Below are 23,233 nucleotides of genomic sequence, written 5' to 3' on the forward strand. Positions count from 1 at the left end.
TCTCTTGGTTATATACCTGGGAATAGAATTGCTAGATCACGTTTTAACTCTATATTTAACAATTTCAGGAAGTGCCAGATTATTTGCCAAAGTAGCTGTGCTTTTTTACCTTCAGACCATATACCAGCAGCATGTGAAGATTTCTATTTCTGCACATCCCAGTCAATACTTATTATTGTTTGTCTTTTGATTATGGCCATCTTGATGGGTGTGAAATAATATCTTATTGTTCATCTTCACTTTTGAAAACTATTTTTGATGGGTATAGAAGTCTAAGTTTATAGATTAATTAGTTATTAAAATGTCATTTCTTTGTTTTTTGGCTTATGTAGTTTTCTAAGGAGAGGTATGTGATTCAGTCTTACATTTGTCTGTCTATACTTAATGTGCCATTTCTCTATCTGTTGTAAAACTTTTGTATTTATCATTTGTTTTCAGCAATTTGATTTTGATGCATGTGTGTATTTATCCTACTTGTGTTTTGTTTAGCTTCTTGGATTTGTGGGTTTAATTTCCAGAAAAACTGGAAAAGGTTCAGATACTGTTTTTCTCAAACATTTTTTTCTCTCCTTTTTCCATCCTTATCCTGGGACTTAAATTACATCTATGTTGGAACAGAGGATCTATTCTGTTTTTTACCCCATGTCTTTTTTTCTCTCTGTGCTTTACATGGTATAGTTTTATTGCTGATTTCAAGTACACTGATTTCTCATTTCTCTTTTTTTGCATTGTGTAATCTTCTTTTATTCCTATTCTGGGGAAGTTTTCATTTCAGAAAATATATTCCTTACATTTAGGAGTTCCATTTTTAAAAATGTTTAATTTCTCTTATTTTTTGTGTTTTTAAATACAAGTATATAGCTCTACTCTGTTTTCATGTACTTCTTTGCTAGTTCTGTCACTTTTGGCATTTTGGATCTCTTTCTGCAGACTGCTTTTGTTTTTCCTAGTTATAGGTCTTTTTTTTTTTTTTTTTTTTGGTTCTTATCATGTCTAGTAATTTTTGATTGAATAATGGACATTATATTATCTTGAAGGGTGTCTGGATTTTGGGGGACGTTATTTTTTTTCTTTTTTTTTAATATCATAGTATTTATTTCAGAATTACTCAAATAGATTATAAAATAATTTCTTTATGTGCTCTCATGTTGATGTAGTGATTACCTCACTTGTTAAAAATTTTCTTCAACTTAATATTTTTTTTTAATAAATCTTTATTCAGATTATTACAATTGTTTTTCCTTTTTCCCCCCATAGCTCCCCTCCACCCGGTTCCCACCCCACCTTCTGCCCTTACTTCCCCCACACTGTCCTCATCCATAGGTGTATGATTTTTGTCCAGTCTCTTCCTGAACCCCCCATACCCCTTTCCCCCTGAGAATTTTCAGTCCACTCCCTTTCTATGCCCCTGATTCTATTATATTCACTAGATTATTCTGTTCCTCAGGTTTTTAATTCACTTGATTTTTAGGTTCACTTGTTGATAGATATGTATTTGTTGTTCATAATTTTTATCTTTATTTTTTTCTTCTTCCTCTTCTTTAAGAATACCTTTCAGCATTGCATATAATACTGGTTTGGTGGTGATGAACTCCTTTAGCTTTTTCTTATCTGTGAAGCTCTTTATCTGCCCTTCAATTCTGAATGATAGCTTTGCTGGGTAGAGTAATCTTGGTTGTAGGTTCTTGCTATTCATCACATGGAAAATTTCTTGCCACTCCCGTCTGGCCTGCATAGTTTCTGTTGAGAAATCAGCTGACAGTCGTATGGGTGCTCCCTTGTAGGTAACTAACTGTTTTTCTCTTGCTGCTTTTAATATTCTCTCTTTGTCTTTTGCTCTTGGCATTTTAATTATGATGTGTCTTGGTGTGGTCCTCTTTGAATTCCTTTTGTTTGGGGTTCTCTGAGCTTCCTGGACTTGTAAGTCTATTTCTTTCACCAGGTGGGGGAAGTTTTCTGTCATTATTTCTTCCAATAGGTTTTCAGTATCTTGCTCTCTCTCTTCTTCTGGCACCCCCATAATTCTGATGTTGGTACGCTTGAAGTTGTCCCAGAGGCTTCTTACACTATCTTCAACTTTTTGAATTTTTTTTTCTTTTTGCTTTTTCGGTTGAGTGTTTTTTGCTTCTTTGTATTTTGATTCTTGTGTTCCTCTAGTCTGTTTTTGGGTCTCTGTATAATATTTTTTATTTCAGTCAGTGTATGTTTAATTTCTAGTTGGTCCTTTTTCATATCTTCGAGGGTCTCGTTATATTTATTGGCCTTTTCTAGGATATTCTTGAAAAGCCTTATAACTGTGGTTTTGAATTCTATATCCATTCGTTTGTTTTCCTCCATTTCTTTCGTTTGTGATCTGTTTCTTTGACGCCGCATTTTCACTGCTTCCCTGAGTTGGTAGGGTAGATTTGTGTGCTAGGTTTCCTATATGGCCCAGTGGGTCGGCCTCCGCAGTTAACCTGAGGTGGACACTCTTGGTGCACCCCTTTGTGGACTGTGTGTACAGCCTTGTTGTAGTTAAGTCTTGATCGTTGTTGGTATCACTGGGAGGAATTGACCTCCAGGCCAGTTGGCTGTAAGGATCAGCTGTGTCTATGCTGGGAGAAGTTCGGTGCTGGAGACAGCCTTATAGGATTAGACTTGCCAAATTGCAATAGCCTCTGTGCTCAGCTTGGATGGGGTGGAGTCTCAGGGCAGAGCAGACAGTCTTGGCTTCCCGTCAGCCTTGCCCTTGCGTGCACGCGCGCGCCTTCAGACCTCTGCCTTTCCCGGCTCCCGAGTCTCCGCCCGAGAGTCCATATTCCCCCCACAAGAGCATGGGTCCCCAGGGGCTCGCCTGGAACTGGGGTTCAGTGCAGTCAGAACTGGGGCTCAGTGCAGTCAGGAGCTTCTGACTCCCTTCCACTAGGGAAAGCCTGTGGTAACCTCCGCAGCCTTTGTGCGCACTGGCACGTGCGCGCCTTCAGACCTCTGCCTTCCCCGGCTCCCGAGTCTCCGCCCGAGAGTCCAGATTCCCCCCGTAAGAGCGTGGGTCCTCAGGGGCTCGCCTGGAACTGTGGTTCAGTGCAGTCAGAACTGGGGTTCAGTGCGGTCAGGGGCTTCCTTCCCCCTTCCGCCAGAGAAAGTCAGCCAGGCCCTCAGCCGCCCTTCCTCTCTGCGCGCACAAAGACCCTTTGCCGTACCTCCAATTCTCTGTGAGCTTTTCTCTTTCCTTCTAGTTGTAGAATTTTCACTCAGCCAGCTTTCCTGTGGTTCTGGATGGTGTCCATTCTGTCTTTTAGTTGTAGTTTTGAAATTGTTGTGCGAGGCAGCAGTTTAGGTGTTTACCTATGCCGCCATCTTGGTTTCTCCTCGTGTTTTTTTTTTTTTCTCTTAGAGAGTGTTGATCTTTGTTTCGGCAAATAGTTTAGTTGCTTGCAGGTTTGTTTAAACTCTATTTTTAAGCTTTACTAGGCCCACCTTCATTCAGGGATATTTCAGAATAGTATTCATCTTCACTGAATAAATCAGGAATCCTCAAGGACTCTTCAGCTTGGCTGTTTGAATATTTCTCGATGCCTGGAAGTGTTTACCTTACATCTCCATGGTATCTGTCTCTCTTTCTCTCTTCTCCCATATTCCCTTCCTTCCCCACTTTTTCTTCATTCTTTTTGCCTGTCCATGTGGAATTTCATTTTTTCTATGCCTGGCCTACTACTTAGCAAAGACTCAAGGAAACCCCTGTGTAGATTTCTCCATTTATTTTCTGCATTCCTCCCTTTTCTTTTTAATTCTGCTGCACAACCTCAAGGTGTGTCAGCTTTCCTGAATTCTTTTGACTCCAATGCTGCTAAGTTGCTGGGTTCTGTTTGGGTTTTCTCTGACTTTGTCCATGATCTAGAAATCACCTTCAGATAGATAACTCATATAATTATTAAGCTCACCTTATTTGTTTCCCTTTTTCAGAGATTATAGTTCTGTTACCTGAAGTCTAGTATTTGAAAACAATTGTTTTATATATTTTAGCCAGTATTCTACTTTTTGGAAGTTCATGTCTGTTTCTTATTAGTCCTTCATGGCTGGAAGCATAGTTTTTTTTTGTGTTTTTTTTTTTTTTTTTTTTTTTTGTGTGTGTGTGTGTTTTTTTTTTTTTTTTAAGCTGTAATTACTGATTATACTACTAGGTTTTATGTTCCCTAAGGAAAGATATCCTACCATCTTTCTATCTTTAGCTCATAGAAGGGATTAAATAGTTGTTAATGATGCTCTTTGATTAGGAAAGGCACTAATTTTCTGTGGTGAAAGTTTTTATTTCATATTCTTAGCATACTATGAATTTTAAAAAATTGTGATCTGCTTTAAAAAATCACTATTAGCCTGGCAGGTATTACTCAGGGGTTGAGCTTCAACCTATGGACCAAAGATCATGGTTTGATGCCTGGTCAGGGCACATACTCAAGTTGGGGTTGCAGGCTGGGTTCCCAGGAGGCAGAGCTGATCAATGATTCTCTCTCATCATTGATGTTTCTATCTTTCTCTCCCTTTTCCTTCCTCTCTGAAATCAATAAAATATATTTTAAAAAAGATAACATTAGAATTTTAAAAACCATTTGTGTGAAACAGTTCTGCACCATGGCAAGGAAGTACCCAAATTTAATTAGCCTAAAATCAACATTTCTCTTCTCATGATAGCATTCGACCATGTCTAAATTATTCTGACTTTAGTTATCCAGTTTATAGGATTTTTTAGACCTCTTTTCCTGTTACCTTTCTTTTTATTCCCTTTTAATTTTATTTATTTTCTTTTTGCTCACATTACTATAAGGTAGCCTGCATGAGGTGGAGAGGCGGATAGCTAACACACATGCAAATAAAGCTTAGAATTTGTTCTTTTGATTCAGTTTTAATAATGTTTAGAGGTTGCCAAAGTAATGTCTAAATCTTGTTTCAGATTTCCATGGCCGTTGGAAATAGAATTTTTTTCTTTTGGTGTCTGCTATACAGGTGTTTAATTGGCTATCATTCTTTAACCTGTCACTGATATTTGAAATACACCAGAAATTTGAATAATCTTTTTGATCTGTTATAGTGGGAACATGAATATGATAGAGGAAAGACAATGGGGAAATAAGGTAACATTGTTTGTGAATCACTGGGTTTCACTGGGTTTTATACTAATTAGCTTTGGTAGAGTTGACAGACCAGATGTTTTCAGCATGGAGCCATGTGTCTCATCAGTGAATGTGTCTCGCAGGCAACATTGTTAGATTTTTCTCATTCTATAAACAATGTTCCAAAATATAACTAAACCCCAAAGTGTGTTTATCTTTTTGGCTTAATTTCTGGCTTTCTGTCCATTCTAAAGTTTCTCTCTAGAGAAATTGCATTTTATTGCACATAGCTCTTTGTACCTAATTGTACTATAAACACCATTCTGTTTACACAAACCATGTGAATTGCACTGTTTTTGAGTCTGTAAATTTTAATAAAACCAACCATTTCAGATTAAACTATATTTATATTTTTATTTCTAAATTTAGAAGAAATAAACCTTTCTTTCCTCTATGTATTTGGCTGTGCTGGACTAACTTTTTTATTTTTGGAACACACAAAGGAAAAACAATAACAAAAAATTAAAACAAAACCAATCTCTAATCTTTAGTTTGTGGTATTAAGTGCATTTGGGCAAGAAGAGAATTTCACTACTATGAAATTCACTCTTAAAATCTAAAATAAGGCTGTAGGTGCTTTATTTATAGATTTGGGACTGAATTTTTCCTATATAAATATATAATTGGAAATTAGGAAATTAAAAACATGAAGTAAATTATCAACCATAATGTTGCTATCCAAAGGAAAAAAATTATGGTTAACATTTTTGTATATATTTTTATACTCATTTTTCTATGGTCTTATGTTTGGGTATATTTAGTGATTATATAGTTTATGCATGCATATATATTCATAATCTATACATGTGTACGTATTTCTGATGTTGAAAAATGTTATGATTATACATGTAAGTTCTGATTTTTTTATTAATAAATCTTTCTTGTTCATATTATTATAGTTGTTCCTCTTTTTTCTCCCCATAGCTCCTTTCCACTCAGTTCCCACCCCACCCCATGCCCTTACCCCCCCGCTGTCCTTGTCCATAGGTGTATGATTTTTGTCCAGTCTCTCCCCGCACCCCCACACTCCTTTCCCCCTAGAATTATCAGTCCACTCCCTTTCTATGCCCCTGATTCTATTATATTCACCAGTTTATTCTGTTCATCAGATTTTTTATTCACTTGATTTTTAGATTCACTTATTGATAGATATGTATTGGTTGTCACTTTGTTGTTCATAATTTTTATCTTTACCTTTTTCTTCTTCTTCCCCTTCTTAAAGAATACCCTTCAGCTTTTCCTATAATACTGGTTTGGTGGTGATGAACTCCTTTAGCTTTTTCTTATTTGTGAAGCTCTTTATCTGACCTTCAATTCGAAATGATAGCTTTGTTGGGTAGAGTAATCTTGGTTGTAGGTTCTTGCTATTCATCACTTTCAATATTTCTTGCCACTCCCTTCTGGCCTGCATGGTTTCTGTTGAGAAATCAGCTGACAGTGGTATGGGTGCTCCCTTGTAGGTAACTAATTGTTTTTCTCTTGCTGCTTTTAAGATTCTCTCTTTGTCTTTTGCCCTTGGCATTTTAATTATTATGTGTCTTGGCATGGGCCTCTTTGGGTTCCTTTTGTTTGGGGTTCTCTGCACTTCCTGGACTTGTAAGTCTATTTCTTTCACCAGGTGGGGTAAGTTTTCGGTCATTATTTTTTCTAATAGGTTTTCAGTATCTTGCTCTCTCTCTTCTTCTGGCACCCCCATAATTCTGATGTTGGTATGCTTGAAGTTGTCCCAGAGGCTCCTTACACTATCTTCATATTTTTGGATTCTTTTTTCTTTTTTCTTTTCCGGTTGGGTGTTTTTTGTTTCTTCATATTTCAAATCTTTGACTTGATTCTTGGGGTCCTCTAGTCTGCTGTTGGATCTCTGTATATTATTCTTTATTTCAGTCAGTGTATGCTTAATTTCTAATTGGTCCTTTTTCATATCCTGGAGGGTCTCACTAAATTTCTCGGAGGTTTCTAGAAGATTCTTGAGTAACCTTATAACCGTGGTTTTGAACTCTATATCCAGTAGTTTGCTTTCCTCCATTTCTATCGTTTGTGACATGTTTCTTTGTCTCCACATTTTGGCTGCTTCCCTGTGTTGATAGAGTGGCTTTGTGTGCTAGGTGTCCTATAGGGCCCAGTGGCTCAGCCTCCCATATTACTTGAGGTTGACACTCTTGGTGCACTCCTTTGTGGGCTGTGTGCACAGTCTTGTTGTAGTTAAGTGTTGATTGCTGTTGTTATCATTGGGAGGAATTGACCACCAGGACAATTGGCTGTGAGGACCAGCTGCAACTACAGTGGTAGAGCTGCTGTGCAGGAGACACCCTTATGCAGCAGGACTTGCATCAGTGGGGCTTTGGTGCTCACTGAGTCTGCCCCTTGAGTGTGTCGCTTATGGATGTGAAGAGTTATAATCTGATATGGTCTCACTCTGACCACTGGGTACACTGGCTCTTGGATCTCCAAGGTGGTGCACAGTCAGCCACTGCCTGAGGCCACCAGCAGGAGCTACAGAAAGACCTGCAGATTTCTCCTCTTTGTTTGGGGTTTGGAAGTGCCCAGATGAGGCCCAGCTGTGAAGCAATGCAGGCTGCTGTCTAGGCCTTCTTTTGGAAGCTTTGGCGCTCTTTGACCCAGCTGCAGTTTGTTAGGTTTTAGATTGCAAAAGAACAGGCCATTCATATGCAAAAGCCTCTGCTCACAGCTTGGATGGAATTGTAAATTGGGTGGGGCAGGGTCTCAGGGAATCATCAGGGCAAAGCAAACTGCAATGGCTACCAGTCTGCTCTGCCTTGAAGAGGTCCCTGGGTTTATCTGTCCCATGGCCCAGTGCAGGAACAATGATCACTGCAAGCACCTCTGCGAGAAAGCCGCCTTCGCATTCCGGCCCGATGCCAGACAGTCCAGTTTCTCCCCTTATGAGTCTGGGTCCCCAGAGTCTCGCCCAGAACTGGAGTTCAGAGCAATTGGGAGCTTGTATCTCCCTCCCGATTGAAAAAGACAACAGCGTACCCAGTTGCCAGCCCATTTCCGCGCACGCCTTTGTACCTCCGCACTTTTGCACCTCTGTACCTCCTACCAGTTTCAATGCGCTTTTCTCTTTCCTTCTAGTTGTAGAATTTCCACTCAGCCAGCCTTCCTGTGGTTCTGGATGATATCTGTTTTGTCTTTTAGTTGTAGTTTTGATGTGGTTGTGCGAGGCAGCAAGTACAAGTGTGTACCCATGCCGCCATCTTGGTTCCTTCTCTGTAAGTTCTGATTTTTTTTTTTAAAATATATTTTATTGATATTTTACAGAGAGGAAGGGAGAGGGATAGAGAGTTAGAAACATCAATGAGAGAGAAACATCGATCAGCTGCCTCCTGCACACCTCCCACTGGGGATGTGCCCACAACCAAGGTACATGCCCTTGACCGGAATCGAACCCGGGACCCTTCAGTCCGCAGGCCGACGCTCTATCCACTGAGCCAAACCGGTTTCGGCTGTAAGTTCTGATTTTTTAAAAAAATTCTCAGCTGAGGATATTTTTTCCATTGATTTTTAGAGAGAGAGTGGAAGGTTAAGGGGGAAGGGAAGAGAGAGAGAGAGAAAAAAACATCAACGTGAGAGAGACATATTAATTGGTTGCCTCTCGCCTGCACCCTGACCAGGGCCAGGGATGGAACCTGCAACCCAGGTGCCCTTGACGGGGAATTGAACCCGAGACCCTTTGGTGCTTGGGATGATGCTCTAATCACTTAGCAGCACTGGCCAGAGGTGTAAGTTCTGATTTTGAAATAATTTTCATACAAAAGTATTGTAAAAATTTTGCTATTTTATTAGTCTTTTACTACCTGGATCCTATATAATAAAAGGCTAATATGCAAATCGACCAAACAGCAGAATGACCGGTCGCTATGACACACGCACTGACCACCAGTGTGCAGATGCTCAATGCAGGAGCTGTCCCCCTGGTGGTCAGCTCATGAAGCCAGGCTCATGGCTGGCTAGTGCAGCAGTGGTGGTGGGAGCCTCTCCCGCCTCCACGGCAGCACTAAGTCATCAGTTGGACATCCCCTGAGGGCCCCTGGACTGCAAAAGGGTGCAGTCCGGGCTGAGGGAGTCCTCCCCTCCGAGTGCACGAATTTTGTGCACTGAGCCTCTAGTCTATAATAATGTGTCTAATTCCTTGTTATTTGACATCTAGATTAGTATTTTTATTTGTTAATAAATATAACTAATTCAAGAAACTTATGCATCTAGTTTGTGTTTGTTTATTTTTGAAATGTAGCTGTTTAGAATACTTGTTTTGATAAAATTCTTCATTGAAAACTTGTAACATTAGTACAAATTTGTTTACCAGCAGGCCTTGAATTATCATTTATTGAAACCCTTGAAAATGTTACCTATGATCTTTTAAGAAATACTTATCAGTTTGAGTGACAAATTATGTTTTTGATTTGGATTTATTAACATATCAGTTCAACTTTTTTTTTTTTTCACATATTGGCCTTTTTAAAAATTCTTTTAAGACTTTTCTTGTTCACTGCTTTTAAAAAAAGCTCAAGTGTATATGTTGCAAATAATCCTTACGAGGTTGTTGTTTTCTCTTCATTCTTATTAATTATGTTCTTTTTATGCGTAGCTTATTTTGTTTTTACCTTGTCACCTTTATCATTTTCTTATGCTTATGGAAGCTTTTCTTCCTGTTAGATAAATATTGTCCCTTTATCGTTATGAAATATTTCTCTGTATTACAGCAATATTTATTGTCTTAAACTATTTTCTCTTATACTAACATAGCTACTTAAGCATTTTTATGATGACTTTTTGATGGTATATCTTACTTCATTTTCTACTTTATAACTTATTTGTTTCTTTGAATTTAAAGTATGTTTATTATGGACAACATATATTCATATCATGCTTTTTAAATCCTTTGACAATGTCTGCCTTTTAGTTGGAGTGTATGTAATTGTTGATATGGTTGGATTTTGCTCTTTTGTTTTCTTTGTTTTTCATGTCTTTTTTGTTCTTCTGCTTTCTCCCTTTTTTGGTGTTAAATAATTTTTAGTGTGCTATTTAAAAATACATTGTTAAATTTTTTAATGATTATTTTTTGAGTTTTTTTTTTTAGAGGCTGCTCTATGGATTATAGATTATAATCTGTATCTTAATTTATTACAGTCTACTTTAGGTCATTGGTGGTACAGTTTTGGTATAATGTAGTGACTTTGCTTTAACTTAGCTCCATTTCTTTTTTCCTCTTTTGTGCTATTTTGCCATATGTATTATATCTATATATTTTATAGAATCTACAATGCAGTGTTATAATCATTGCTTTAAAAAATCTTTTAATGAAATTGAAAGAAAAGAGAAGAATATTTTTGATTATAATTTACTTGTCTTTTAATGCATATATTTATTAATTGTTAATAATTTGAGATTTTCCATGGATGTTTTTATTAAAAAGTTAATACTGGATTTGTCTTAATGTACAATGAAAACTAATTCAGGCTAGAAATTTTGCCTGAGGAGTGTATCTGTGACCCTAAAACAGACTGAGTTGAGCTAAAGGTGATATAATTCCTTTTATAGGCATTACCCTGCACTGAAAACTCTGGAACACCTAGAGCATACCTATCTGCCTCAAGTGAGCCACTATCGATTCTGCAAGGTGATGGTGGATAATATCCCTAAGCTTCGCGAAGAAATTAAGGATGTCTCTATGTCTGATCTCAAAGACTTTCTGGAGAGTATCCGCAAACATTCAGACAAAATTGGAGAGACTGCCATGAAGCAAGTAGGTCTTGGGTTTATGATAGGTTGGCCAATGACTTTGCAAGTATTTTGTTAAATTCTTTTGCTTTGTGTCTTAATTATTTCTTGTCATTTTAGGGAAGTCCTTCATCTTTATGGGAACATACAATTAAAAAATGTGTTATATTTTCTTAACAGAGAAAGGAATTATTTACTAATATATATATATATGTGTATATATATATGTACACACACACACACACACACACACACACATATATACACACATACATATATATTTTTTGCTGTGTGCACGTTCAGTAACTGCTGATTGATTGTAATGGTTTATATTGGGGCTTTGATGAGGTTTTTGTTTTTTGTTTGTTTGTTTGTTTGTTTTTAAATACTACCTTTGGCTTTGGATATGATTTGAAGCCCAAGATTTTTAAAAGTTCTCTTTCTAGTTAATGAGAAAAATTGTGTTGCGGGTATTTTTGGTTGATTATTTACTATGTAAGCAAACTGTCGTGTTATAGATTTAAATATTTCTGTAATTTTATTTCTGACTAGAGGCCCGGTGCACAAAATTTATGCACTGGGGGGGGGGGCCTCGCAGTCTGGGACCCCTTACTCCTTACTGCCTGCCCACTTGCTGCTCCTTACTGCTCGTCTCGCTGCTCCTTAGTGCTGCCCCGGAGGCAGGAGAGGCTCCTGCCACTGCCGCTGCACTCGCCAGCTGTGAGCCCAGCTTCTGGCTGAGTGGCACTCCCCCTGTGGGAGCTCACTGCCCACCAGGGGGTAGTTCCTGCATTGAGCGTCTGCCCCCTGGTGGTCAGTGTGCCTCATAGCGACTGGTTGTTCTGGTCGTTCTGCTGTAATGATCACTTAGGCTTTTATTATATAGATATCATTGGTGTCAATGAAAAAGGCCTGTGGGAAATGCTGTGAATTATGATCATAGAAGGGATTTATTTACAGCTTATAAGTTAACAAATCTGTTAGAAATATTTAGATTTTTTTCCTTTAATTTCTTCATCTTTAAGTCACCAACGCCACAAGAAGTGTCTGGATTTCCTTTGTCATTATGAATAAAAGAGCAGGAATGACTTGCAGTACCACTTGCTTTTTTGAAATATAAATCACATTGATTTTATTAAAATTTCTCAATATACCTTATGATGTAGCCTGCAACAATAAATAGAGGATTCACTTTTTATGGAAAGTGTTTTTATTTTTTATTCTGCATACAACTGTGTTCTTGAAGAAGTCATTTGTGGTTCTTATTCTGTGAGAAAGGAGGGAGTAGGCCATGTTTGGGTCATATGGTAATCTTTCAGATGTCTGTTTGGTTCTGCAGAGGAGATTTGCCTATTGAGAATCCCTTTCCTAAGGGAATGCAGATATTCATTTCCATTTCTTCTTTTTAATTTTGTCAGTGTTATATTTTACAGAATGGAAAGTTTAAAACTAATTGATGGTAAACCTGGTAGAAATAATGATATCTGTTTTTAGTGGTGAAGAAACAAAATTAATCATTGAAAATATACCTTTGCACTGCTGGTTGACTTTTTTTTTGAATCCTCACCCAAGGATATGTTTCTATTGATTTAGAGAAGGAGAGCGAGAGAGAGAGAGAACAGGCTGGGCTGAGGGGAAACCCCCCGCCCCCCCGAGTGCATGAATTTTGTGCACAGGGCCTCTAGTCTTCTATAATACTCAAATGCTAAGGAAAGTAGGTGGGGGAGAAACTACCATGTACTTTGTAGATAATGGTCAATAAATTTTTGCTTGAATTCATGGAAGTTGGAAAAGGAGAGTAAATGGTTTATCATTTTATGTCAAGCCCCAAATGGTTTTTCTGATGGTTTTCTTTACAATGGTGACTTAATTACTCATTCTACTATGTTTCCTGTGCCATCTTTAATATGGCTTTGAAGATTACTGCAGAAGGGGAAAGACCAAGGAGTGTTACATTTGGGAGGGATTTAAGGGCTAGGCATGGATGCAGCACATTATCACTTCTACTCACATTTCATTGGCCAGAACTTAATTATATGGCTATACTGACCTGCAAGGGAGGCTGGGAAAGGATATCTGATTGTTTCTAAGAGGAGAAGGACACAGGTTTGGTAGATAATTGCTAGTCTCTGACAGAGTCTACCCTTCTGGTTATCAAATATCTCTTCATTCTTCCTTGGGCTTTTTCCTAAGAGTGGCAGCCCAATGTCCCACCCAGTCACTACATCCATCTCAAAGTCTAGTATCTTCCAGAGATACTCAACATTCTCCATGAGATCCATATATGTCTCTTCAGGGGCTGGTGACCAGGAACTAGGATGACAAGTTATCTGGACCTGCGTCTCCTACCATCCCCAATTTATAAGAAAAAAGCAAAAATAGAATAACTACAACAAAAGCTCCCATGTAGAAAAGGGAAAAATGGGAGACACACAGTATTACCTGCTTCATAGCAAATCATGTAATCCTTTTGGTTCAGCATTGGGAAATCATTCCACCTTGGTAGTGAGGGAATTTCTTGTGTAGATGTTGACTCCTTGCCCATTGCTCTCCTGGGCTCCTGGCTGCACACTGCTTTTTCTTTTCTTCTTCATTTTTTTTTTTCTATGTGCTCTTCTGAAGTCCATGCTGGGGAATGTAGCTGCCTTACAAGAAGATTTTTTTTTTTTCTCTCTCTCTCTCCATCTATATTTGTATCTACAACTTAGTTCCCCCTTCTCTCCTTCTTTCCCTCCCTAATTTCCTTCCTTCCTCTGCCTGCTTTCTGCTCCTGCAAGTGTAGGGGCCTGGAAGTTGTTTTAAGGCTATGAACAGTCAAAGATTTATTGTCCAGATTTATGGGGTTTGGGCACGATAGTTATCTCAAAACTTAGTAGGCCTTTGATCTGTTTCTTTCTAACAGGAGCTATGTGGACATCATACCCAGTGTCAGGTACTATGTGGACATCATTTCTAAATATAATTTTCAGGAAACTTTTCCTTCTTTCTTGTTTGGGGAGGTAGTGGAGGTAGGGTAGTATAGCCCTTGCCTCATGTCACCTTGTTACATTATGGCTTTGTTTTGAGGCTCTATGAAATAATGTGTGGGGAGACTATACCTGAATCTGATCGATGCCTCAGGATTGAGTCACTTTGTTCAACTAGTAGTCTTCTAGGGATTTTCTTTCTCAAACACTTACCTTTTCTTTTTTTTTTCTCTCTCTTACTGTTTAGGAACTTTATGTGTTTAGCTTTATAACCCTCTGAGGGTTTCTGGACTTCTATTCCCTATAAGTTCATTTTGCAAATCAGTAAATTCTTTTCTATGCTCATCTTTTTTTCTTTTTTTAAAAATTCTTGCCCAAGGATATTTTTTTCCATTGATTTCTCGAGAGAGTGGAAGGGAGGGAGGAGGGGGAGAAAAAGAGAGAGAGAAACATCGCCGTGAGACACATAGATCGGTTACCTCCTGCACTCACCCCTACTGGGGTTGGGGAACCTGCAACCAAGGTACTTGCCCTTGACCGGGAATTGAAACTTCGACCCTTCTGTCTGTGATCCAATTCTATAACCACTGAGCAAAACTGGCCAGGGCTATGCTCATCTTTTTATGTAATACCTTGTTAAAAGCAGAAAGTAAATGCCAATATACACTGTGACTATGACTGCCCATTCACTTATAGAGCTAGAGTAGGCACATGGTGTGCTTTTTCATTTATTACAGGTTTGTTTTCCCAATTGTCTTGTCACATTATTACAGGGCTCTCTAGGCTTTTGACTTGTGAAATATATATTCTTGCTGCCTACTGTCTGATCTCTAAATTAATGCCTTTTATTTTATTTATTTTTTGTTATGGCCACACTGTTCTTCCAACACCAGTTTCTGTTTTCCTTAAATAATGCTGCCTGCTATTGTTGCTCAGCTCCAAAATCTCACCATAGAAGTTTTATTTTTAGCTCATGTAAAGTCTAAAATGGATGTTCTGGTAGGGTGGCACTGTTCCAAGTGATCTTCAAGGATCTAGGACTCTTCCAACTTGTGGCTTTACCACTTCAACCTGTGGCTTTCAAGATTACAGCAGTAGGGAAAAGAGTAATAAATAATGCTTGGAGATTTATTATGGACCAAGCTTGTAAGTGATCCATATCTTTTCTGCCAACATCACATTGGCCATAGCTTACACACTGCAAATGAGGCTTGGAAATACAGTCTATCTGTGTGACCAGGAGGAAGAGGAAATAGGTTTGGGAATAGCTAGCTAGTCTCTGTTACAACCTGCTATGTAGCCTAGAAAATACTTGTTTTCCATGTCTCTTGACTATTTTCTTCACAGTTTTATCTCTGAGATTTCCCCCACATGTTTGTTTCCCTTCAAATTTACTAATTCAGTTTTTAGCATTGTCCATGCTGCTATTAAAATTTTTATTCTTGCCCTAGCTGGTTTGTTTCAGTGGATAGAGTGTTGGCCTGCGGACTGAAGGGTCCCAGGTTCAATTCTGGTCAAGGGCACATGCCTGGGTTGCGGGCTTGATCCCCAGTGTGGGGAATGCAGGAGATAGCCGATCAATAATTCTCTCTCACCATTGATGTTTCTCTCTCTCTCTCTTCCTCTCCCAAATCAATAAAAATATATTTAAAATATTTTTAATTTTTATTTTTAGTTATCAAAGTTTTGGTGTTAGCAATCAAAGTTTTGGCGTTAAAGAGTTTGTTCTTGTCTTTTTTATTTTAAACCTTCTTTAGAATCATATGAGAAAACGTATGAAAGTCTTATTTATATTGATAGTTGGCTGGGTGCTTCTAGAAATTATGTAGGTGAATATGGGTTGCTATAGTAACCCATGGGGTGAGCTTTGTCCTTGGTTCAGTGGAATGATAGAGGCAGTTAGTAAATTGACTTGTCTTAGTGATACACCAGGCCAAAACAAACTGCTAGAAGGTTTCCACAATAATTGAGCTTTAATGAGTAAATTAGGTTTCATACTTATATCTAAGATTATAATTTATTTTTTTATTGATTTCAGAGAGGAAGGGAGAGGGAGAGAGAGATAGAAACATCAATGATGAGAATTGTTGATCGGCTATCTTCTGCATGGCCCGTACTGGGGATTGAGCCTGCAATCCAGGCATGTGCCTTGACTGGGAATTGAACCAGTGATCTCCTGGTTGGGTCGATGCTCAAACCCAGAGCTACACAGCCAGGCCTAAACTGTACGGTTTTATTTTGCTTTTGGATATAGGAAACAATGGTATAGTCCACTTTAAAATGGTATCTAGGTGAAAGTCTCTGAGTCTTCCACCTGTCTTTCAATATGCCTGGAAAGCTGCACAAAGGTAAGAAAATGTTCAATTATGATAACTATGTTAGAAGCTCAGTCATTTAGCAAAATCTGAGGAGAAATTTTAACATTGTTCATTCTGCTTTTTTTTTTTTTTTTAATTCTACTCTCTTACTACCAATTGAATTTTAGGTTAAGCAGTTAGGTTTTTATTTTCAAAAAATCTTCCATGTTTTGAGATATATATATATTTAAAATGGTATTGGATTGAAAGCATTTAGTGGACCCACCTGTGGGTTCTGCCATGGAAACAGAGCCATTTTTAAAGCAGGCAGAAAAAACCTTTTCAATGTTTACTGTCCTCCAGTGTGTTTCCAAAATAATGTGCATATCCGGTTTGGAATTACCATTTCATCTTGAAGTGATTTTATAAAAAAAATGTCTAAAGAAGTTCTTTCTTAATTGACTATTGTTTTCTAGTTCCTTTTGAAATTGATTTCTGTAATTCACTTATGGAATTGATTTGTACAGGAGGGAAGTTCTATATTTCTTATTCAGATTAGTTTGCATTAAGCTTTGTGGGGCTAAATAACATTTATAATGTAAACATTCTTGCTAGGTTGATTTCTGTGTGAGGCCCTTTAATGAAGGGAAGGATTTATTTACTTTAAAAATTCTAACTTGTGTTTGCCAAATTATATGAGTTATATAACTGATGCTTAGGCAAGGAACTGGTTCCATAAAAGAAATTGAAGGCTTCCAGCCATTCTTTCTTTAGTAACTGGTTTTAAAGAAACTGACCCTTGGGTGAGATTAGTTGTCACCATGGTCCTTTACACCTTATACTTTATTTGGTTAAGTGTTGATTAGAGCAAATTGTACTCTTTTATTTATTGTGTAGACTATCTTTTGACTTAGATCTGGCACAGAATTACCAACTGAGTTCACACAGGACGTGTAATGACTGCCAAGGAAAAGCAATATTGTTGAAACCTCTTTTGTGCTGGATGTTATGCAACACTTCCACAGAATATGGCCTTTGGAGTCAAAGAAGTTGGTATTTAGTTGGTCTGGTATTCTTGGATTAACTTTATATTCACTTTTCTTCTTAATTTTGGTATTTATTTCTTCTTGCTTTTTGCTGATATGGTAGGTGTAAGGTGGACTATGAGACTGTTTTATAATAAGGATTCTTGAAGTAGGCAGTAATTAGAATAGCTATGGTAGATATTACATTTTTTTTAACTGTTAAGTAATGACAATTAACAGAAGAAAACTCAGTCATAAACTACTAGAAAAAGTGGATAACAACTCAATTTTTAGGGTTTTGCAGAACCCCCAGGTCTTAGAAATTAGCAGCATCAGGTTCTTCTAGGAAAGGGGGTAAAATCAATGCCCAAACAGAAGGATTGGTTGAATGTCTATTTCAAAAGCAGTTAAGACAACTGATTCCTTCCCTAGCTATTCCCTAGCAGTCAACTGCCTTATCTCAGCTCTAGCAGAAGACCAGAGGAGAACAAATGCAAGTTGAGGGTAGGGTTACCAAACTGAAAACAGTGAAAGTTTATATGCTAAGTATTGAGATTTATCCTCAATCTCACAACTCTCTTCTGATTTGGTTCTAGAACTCTGATAGCCAGGCTTAAATCCTTCATGTGTGAGATTGTAAGATACTCTGAATAAAATGATTAGTCTAAGAGAAATGTCCTAAAGATGTGTCCCAATGGGTAGTCCCCAACAAAATGGATAAGTCAGATCTTTCTGGAGTCCACAGTTGACCAGACAGATGTACATGCACAGAACTTTCAATCAGTTTTTCAGTTTCCCAATTTAAAATATAAACAGATAGTAAAGGGTTACCAGACATTTAAGAAGAGCTCTAACGTGAAAGAGGTCAGAACAAACACGTAGATATTTTACAAGAAGAGGAAAACCGAAAAGGCAAACCAAAACAAACTGTTATCAATAGTAGCATTAAAGAAACGAGAAAGTAACTTACATGCAAAAAAGAACAGAATGCTGCATAAAAGGAAAAATGTAGAGAACAAAAGAATGCTTAGAAATTAAAATTATGAAAGCAGAAACCACTTAATGGGGGGTTTGGAAAAAAAGTTGAAAAATATCTTCCAGAGAAAAAAGTAGAAAGAAAAAAAGATGGAATATGGGAAATATAAAATCTATAAGAATATTAAGGAGTCATCCAGGAGATCCAGCATTTGATGCTAGGGATTCTAGAAAAAGAAAGCAAAGAAAATGAACAAAAGGAATTCAATCATAGAAATAATATGGGAAAAATTCCCAGAATTCTAAGTCATGAACTAACAGATTAAAAGACCCACAAAGTGACCAACAAAAGGGATGAAAACAGACTTACATTAAGGCATGTTCTGAAATCTCAGAAACCAGAGGACAAAGAGAAAATCCTGAATGCCTTTAGAGAGAAAAAACAGGTCACATACAAAGATTTGGTGTCAAAATTATTTTAGACAACACTGGAAGCTATACTGTAAGCTAACCTGAAATGGAACAGTGTCTTTAAAATTCTAAGGGAAAATGATTTCCTTAGAAATCATATTCCCATATGTAACCACAATACCAAGAAGGTGTGAGAGTACAAGTATTTTCAGTAATGAAAAGCCTGAAAAGTTTACTTTCCATGAACAACAACCAAAAAGTATCTGATATATTCAGGACATAGATAATCCAACAGAGGACAAAGGCAGATAGTTTTCCTAAGATGATGGGCAAGGGAGGCAGTTGGTTGACAGTGGAGTAGCAGGGCAGAAAGTACAACTAGCACAGCCTGGAGCATTTTAGAAGTTTTAAAACATATTCCTATGAAGATGAATATATATATTTATGCATATTAAGAGGAAATTCAGATAGTTGGGGAGAACTTGGGAACAAAGTAATGATAAGTACATAGAAAACTTAGCAAACATATACATAAGAAAATTATTAATTCCAGAAAACAAAAGTGTGTAAGAAAGGAAAAGTGATTGTAGTATCTTACATGGCTTGACTGTGAATTGCATTTATATAGTTACTAGAAGCCTGGTGCATGAAATTCATGCACGGGGTTGTGTGTCCCTCAGCCCAGCCTGCACCCTCTCCAATCTGGGACCCCTCGAGGGATGTCTGGCTGCCCAGACATCCCTCTCACAATCCAGGACTGCTGGCTCCCAATTGCTCGCCTGCCTGCTTTCCTGATTGCTCCTAACTGCTTCTGCCTGCCAGCCTGATCACCCCCTAACCACTCCCCTGCCAACCTGATTGATGCCTAACTGTTCCCCTGACAGCCTGTGTGCCCCTAACTGCCCTCCCCTGCAGGCCTGGACATCCCTAACTGCCCTCCCCTGCAGGCTTGGTCCTCCCCAACTGCTCTCCCCTGCAGGCATGGGTCTCTCCCCCCCCCCCCAACTGCCCTTCCCTGCAGGCCTGGTCGCCCCAACTTCCCTCCTCTGCTGGCCTGGTCCCTCCCAACAGCCCTCCCCTGCTGGCCTGATCTCCCACAACTGCCCTCCCTTGCAGACCTGGTCCCTCCCAACTGCCCTTCCCTGCTGGCCGTCTTGTGGCAGCCATCTTGTGTCCACATAGGGGCAGTCATCTTTGACCACATGGGGGCAGCCATCTTGTGTTTTGGAGTGACGGTCAATTTGCATTTTATTCTTTTATTAGATAGGATTAGATAGGATAGAGGCCTGGTGCACAGGTGGGGGCCAGTTGGTTTGCCCTGAAGGGTGTCCCGGATCAGGGTGCGGGTTCCCTTGGGGTGTGGGGTGGCCTGGGTGAGGGGCCTGTGGTGTTTTGCAGGCCGGTCACGCCCCCCGGTGACCCATGGGGAGGCCCTGGTATCTGGGATTTATTTATCTTCTATAATTGAAACTTTGTAGCCTTGAGCGGAGCCAAGCCTCTTGCTTGCTTGGTGGCTGCAGCCATTTTTGTTGGGATTTATTTATCTTCTATAATTGAAACTTTGTAGCCTTGAGCAGAGGCCAAGGCAGGCCAGGGCTGCAGAAGCTTGGCTTCCTCCATCGCCGGGGGCAACTCAAGCCTCCTGCTCTCTCCAGCTCTGTGGCTGCTGCCATTTTTGTTGGGATTTATTTATCTTCTATAATTAAAACTTTGTAGTCTTGAGCAGAGGCTTGGGCCGGCCAGGGCAGGCGGAAAGCTTGGCTTCCTCCATTGCCGGGGAAACTCAAGCCTCCTGCTCTCTCTGTGGACACAGCCATGTTGGTTGGGTTAATTTGCATACTTGCTCCTGATTGGCTGGTGGGCATGGCTTGTGGGTGTAGCAGAGGTATGGTCAATTTGTATATTACTCTTTTATTAGATAGGACTAGAGGCCTGATGCATGAAATTCATGCAAGAGTAGGCCTTTCTTCTCCCAGCTGCCGGCACCGACTTCCCCCTGGAACCCAGGACCCAGGCTTCCCTCCAGCTGCCAGCAGGCTTTCCTCTGGCCACTGGCAGGCACCCGGGACCTGGGCTTTCCTCAGGCCGCTGGCAGGCACCCGGGGCCCGGGCTTCCCTCACAGCCCTGGCTTTGTCTGGAATGTCGTCTGGAAGGATGTCCGGTCTAATTAGCATATTATGCTTTTATTATTATGGATAATAATTAAATACTAAAAGTTAATTATCATAGTAATCTATTGATTTATCTTTGTTTTTGAGAGATAGATTAATGTACACTGCAGATGTGTGGTACTGGTGTGTTATGTCTGTGAATGAGACCTAAATCCTCATCTTCCCTGTTGAAAAATCAATGATTAAAGGTAATGCTTAAAAGTAAAAAAACAAAACAAGACACAAAAACACAATAGCCAAAAGGCAGAAGCAACCTGAGTGTTCACTGACAGATGAATGGATAAACAAAATGTGTTATACAAATTCAATGGAACAATTATTCAGCCTTAAAATAGAAGGGAATTTGGACACATGCTACAACATGGATGACCCTTGCAGACATTGTGCTAAGTCAGTGGTCGGCAAACTGCGGCTCGCGATCCACATGCGGCTCACAAGCCATGGTTTGCCACTCTGTTGACTAATGAGTTTGCCGACCACTGGGATAGGGGCTTAATCACAAGAAACAACAACAGCCTGTAATTATTGGAATCGAGAGTCTGTGAAATAAACCAGGCCCAAAAGGATGAATATTGTATGATTCCACTTATGTGAGGTTCCTTAAGTAGTCAATTCATAAAGACAGATATGGAATGATGGTTTCCAGGGGCTGGGGAGAGACGGATGATAAGTTAGTGTTTAATGAGCACAGAGTTTCAGTTGGGGAAGATAAAGTTCTGAAGATGGATGGTGATGATGGTTGTACAACAATATGAATGTGCCTAATGCCACAGAACTGTACACTTACAAAGAATTAAAAAGGGAAAATTTATGTTATGTATATTTATCACAATCATAAAACTAAAAAAAACCACCAGGCAGTAGCACATATAACCATGCTGTATAGAGATAAAGAGGTAAGCATCAAAAGAGTAGCTACCTTTGGGAGTAAATAGGAGAGGAGGAAACTGTTGTTTCTCATAATAAACTTTACAGAACTATTTGACTCTGTATCACTTAGCTATGCATGGCTTTTCATGAATAATTTGGATAAAATCTATTGATCAAAAAAAAAAGAGAAATATAAGTCATCTGATTTGGAATATATATATATATATATATATATATATATATATATATATAAGTATATGGTGGGAAAAATTCAGTGTACAAAGGAAGAGTTGCTCTTATTTAAGAGATTATTTATATTTATCTTTGGCACTATTGATTTTCTTTTCTGCTTTATGGGAGGTAATTGAGCAGTCTTCAGTCCTCAGTTTCATAGACGCAACAAGATGGAATTAGGATTATGTATTAGATGTAAATTAAATTAAAGTCCATTCAATTCTCTGTTATATTGTGTGCCTTTTTAAGGAAGAGAACAGATAAATTTGGTAGAATGGGCAACAAAGCAAATGTTTTTTATAATGTAAACATTTTGAAGGTGATGAAAATTTGTGATAATCAGATTGATCTCTTTCCTTTGCCTTATATTCTTAAGATAAATATTTACCTGTGTTCAGAAGAGAATATGAGTTCTTCAGCACCCTCTTTTAGTTGCAAAATAAATGTCACACTCTGCCACACCTGCCACTACTACAGGTCCACACCCTGATTTCGTACTTGGGCATGTGCTCTGATGAGTGAGTTGTCCGTGCTGTTGCAGGAGAAGATTGGGAAAGAGGGAATTAGAAGAACGATGAAGGAAAATAGTGCTGATAGGCTAGCCTTCATAAAATTGGCTAGGCCTCAGAATTTTGTGGGAGAGAGCCTGCGGCCTCATATTATTTCATTGGGAAACAACTTTCTGTTAAATTTAAAATAAAGGAACATGATCCACAATATGAAGTTTTTCTTGGGTGGTTTGTAAAATAACTGAACTTCATTCCAATACAATACTCCTAGAATTTCCTACTGCCCCCAAATGTCATAAATAAATGCACCACACTAATGTGGAAATGAGGTTCAGTTCACTGAACTCATTTTTTACTTGAATTTGAGAACAATACTTTAGATCTAAGTTATGAGGTGGAAATGATTGATTTTATTAATGCAAGTAAGATGCTATCTGGTTATGTTTTTATTATATAATTTAACCTCTGAAATATGCAAGGATATAGAGAGGTTATTTAAAATGATGCCTTAAATATGCTAGTAAATATGTAACCTAAGTGCTATTAGACATTATTACACAGGGGGCCAAGAACACCATTTTATTATTTTTATTATCAGATAAACTTTAGATTGGTCAGACACAGCCTCTCTCTGCCTTTCTAAAAGATGAATGGAAGCAAGATGTATTTTTCATCTCATCAATGTAATGGTCTATTAATGCTTTTGTTTAATAGGTAGTGATCTCTCACTACAGGTCTATATGAGCTAGTATTCTTGTGTTGTATTTATTTATAAAGTTACTATCACACTTTGCTTATATTTCAAGTCAAATATAACAACTGCATGATTAAAATACAGAATAAATATTTTAAAACAAAGATTTGCTTCTCTTTTACTTCCCTTCT

The 23,233-nt window shown here is 38.5% G+C and overlaps 1 protein-coding gene across 4 annotated transcripts in view; it reads left to right on the forward strand.

Annotated features, from left to right (window-relative positions):
• The window catches only part of EXOC6B (exocyst complex component 6B), a 529,977-nt gene that overhangs the window by 76,760 nt on the left and 429,984 nt on the right, over positions 1–23,233 (forward strand). For 3 of the 4 annotated variants that reach the window (XM_080685494.1, XM_080685493.1, XM_080685495.1), the window contains exon 6: positions 10,710–10,914. The exons of the other annotated variant lie outside the window; for it this stretch is intronic. In XM_080685494.1, coding sequence (XP_080541620.1) covers positions 10,710–10,914 — 205 coding nt within the window. The remainder of the gene's footprint in view (positions 1–10,709; positions 10,915–23,233) is intronic. 4 annotated transcript variants of the gene reach the window in all.

The sequence above is a fragment of the Plecotus auritus genome (assembly GCF_963455305.1).
Source record: "Plecotus auritus genome assembly, chromosome: 8".
Taxonomy (NCBI): Eukaryota; Metazoa; Chordata; class Mammalia; order Chiroptera; family Vespertilionidae; genus Plecotus; species Plecotus auritus.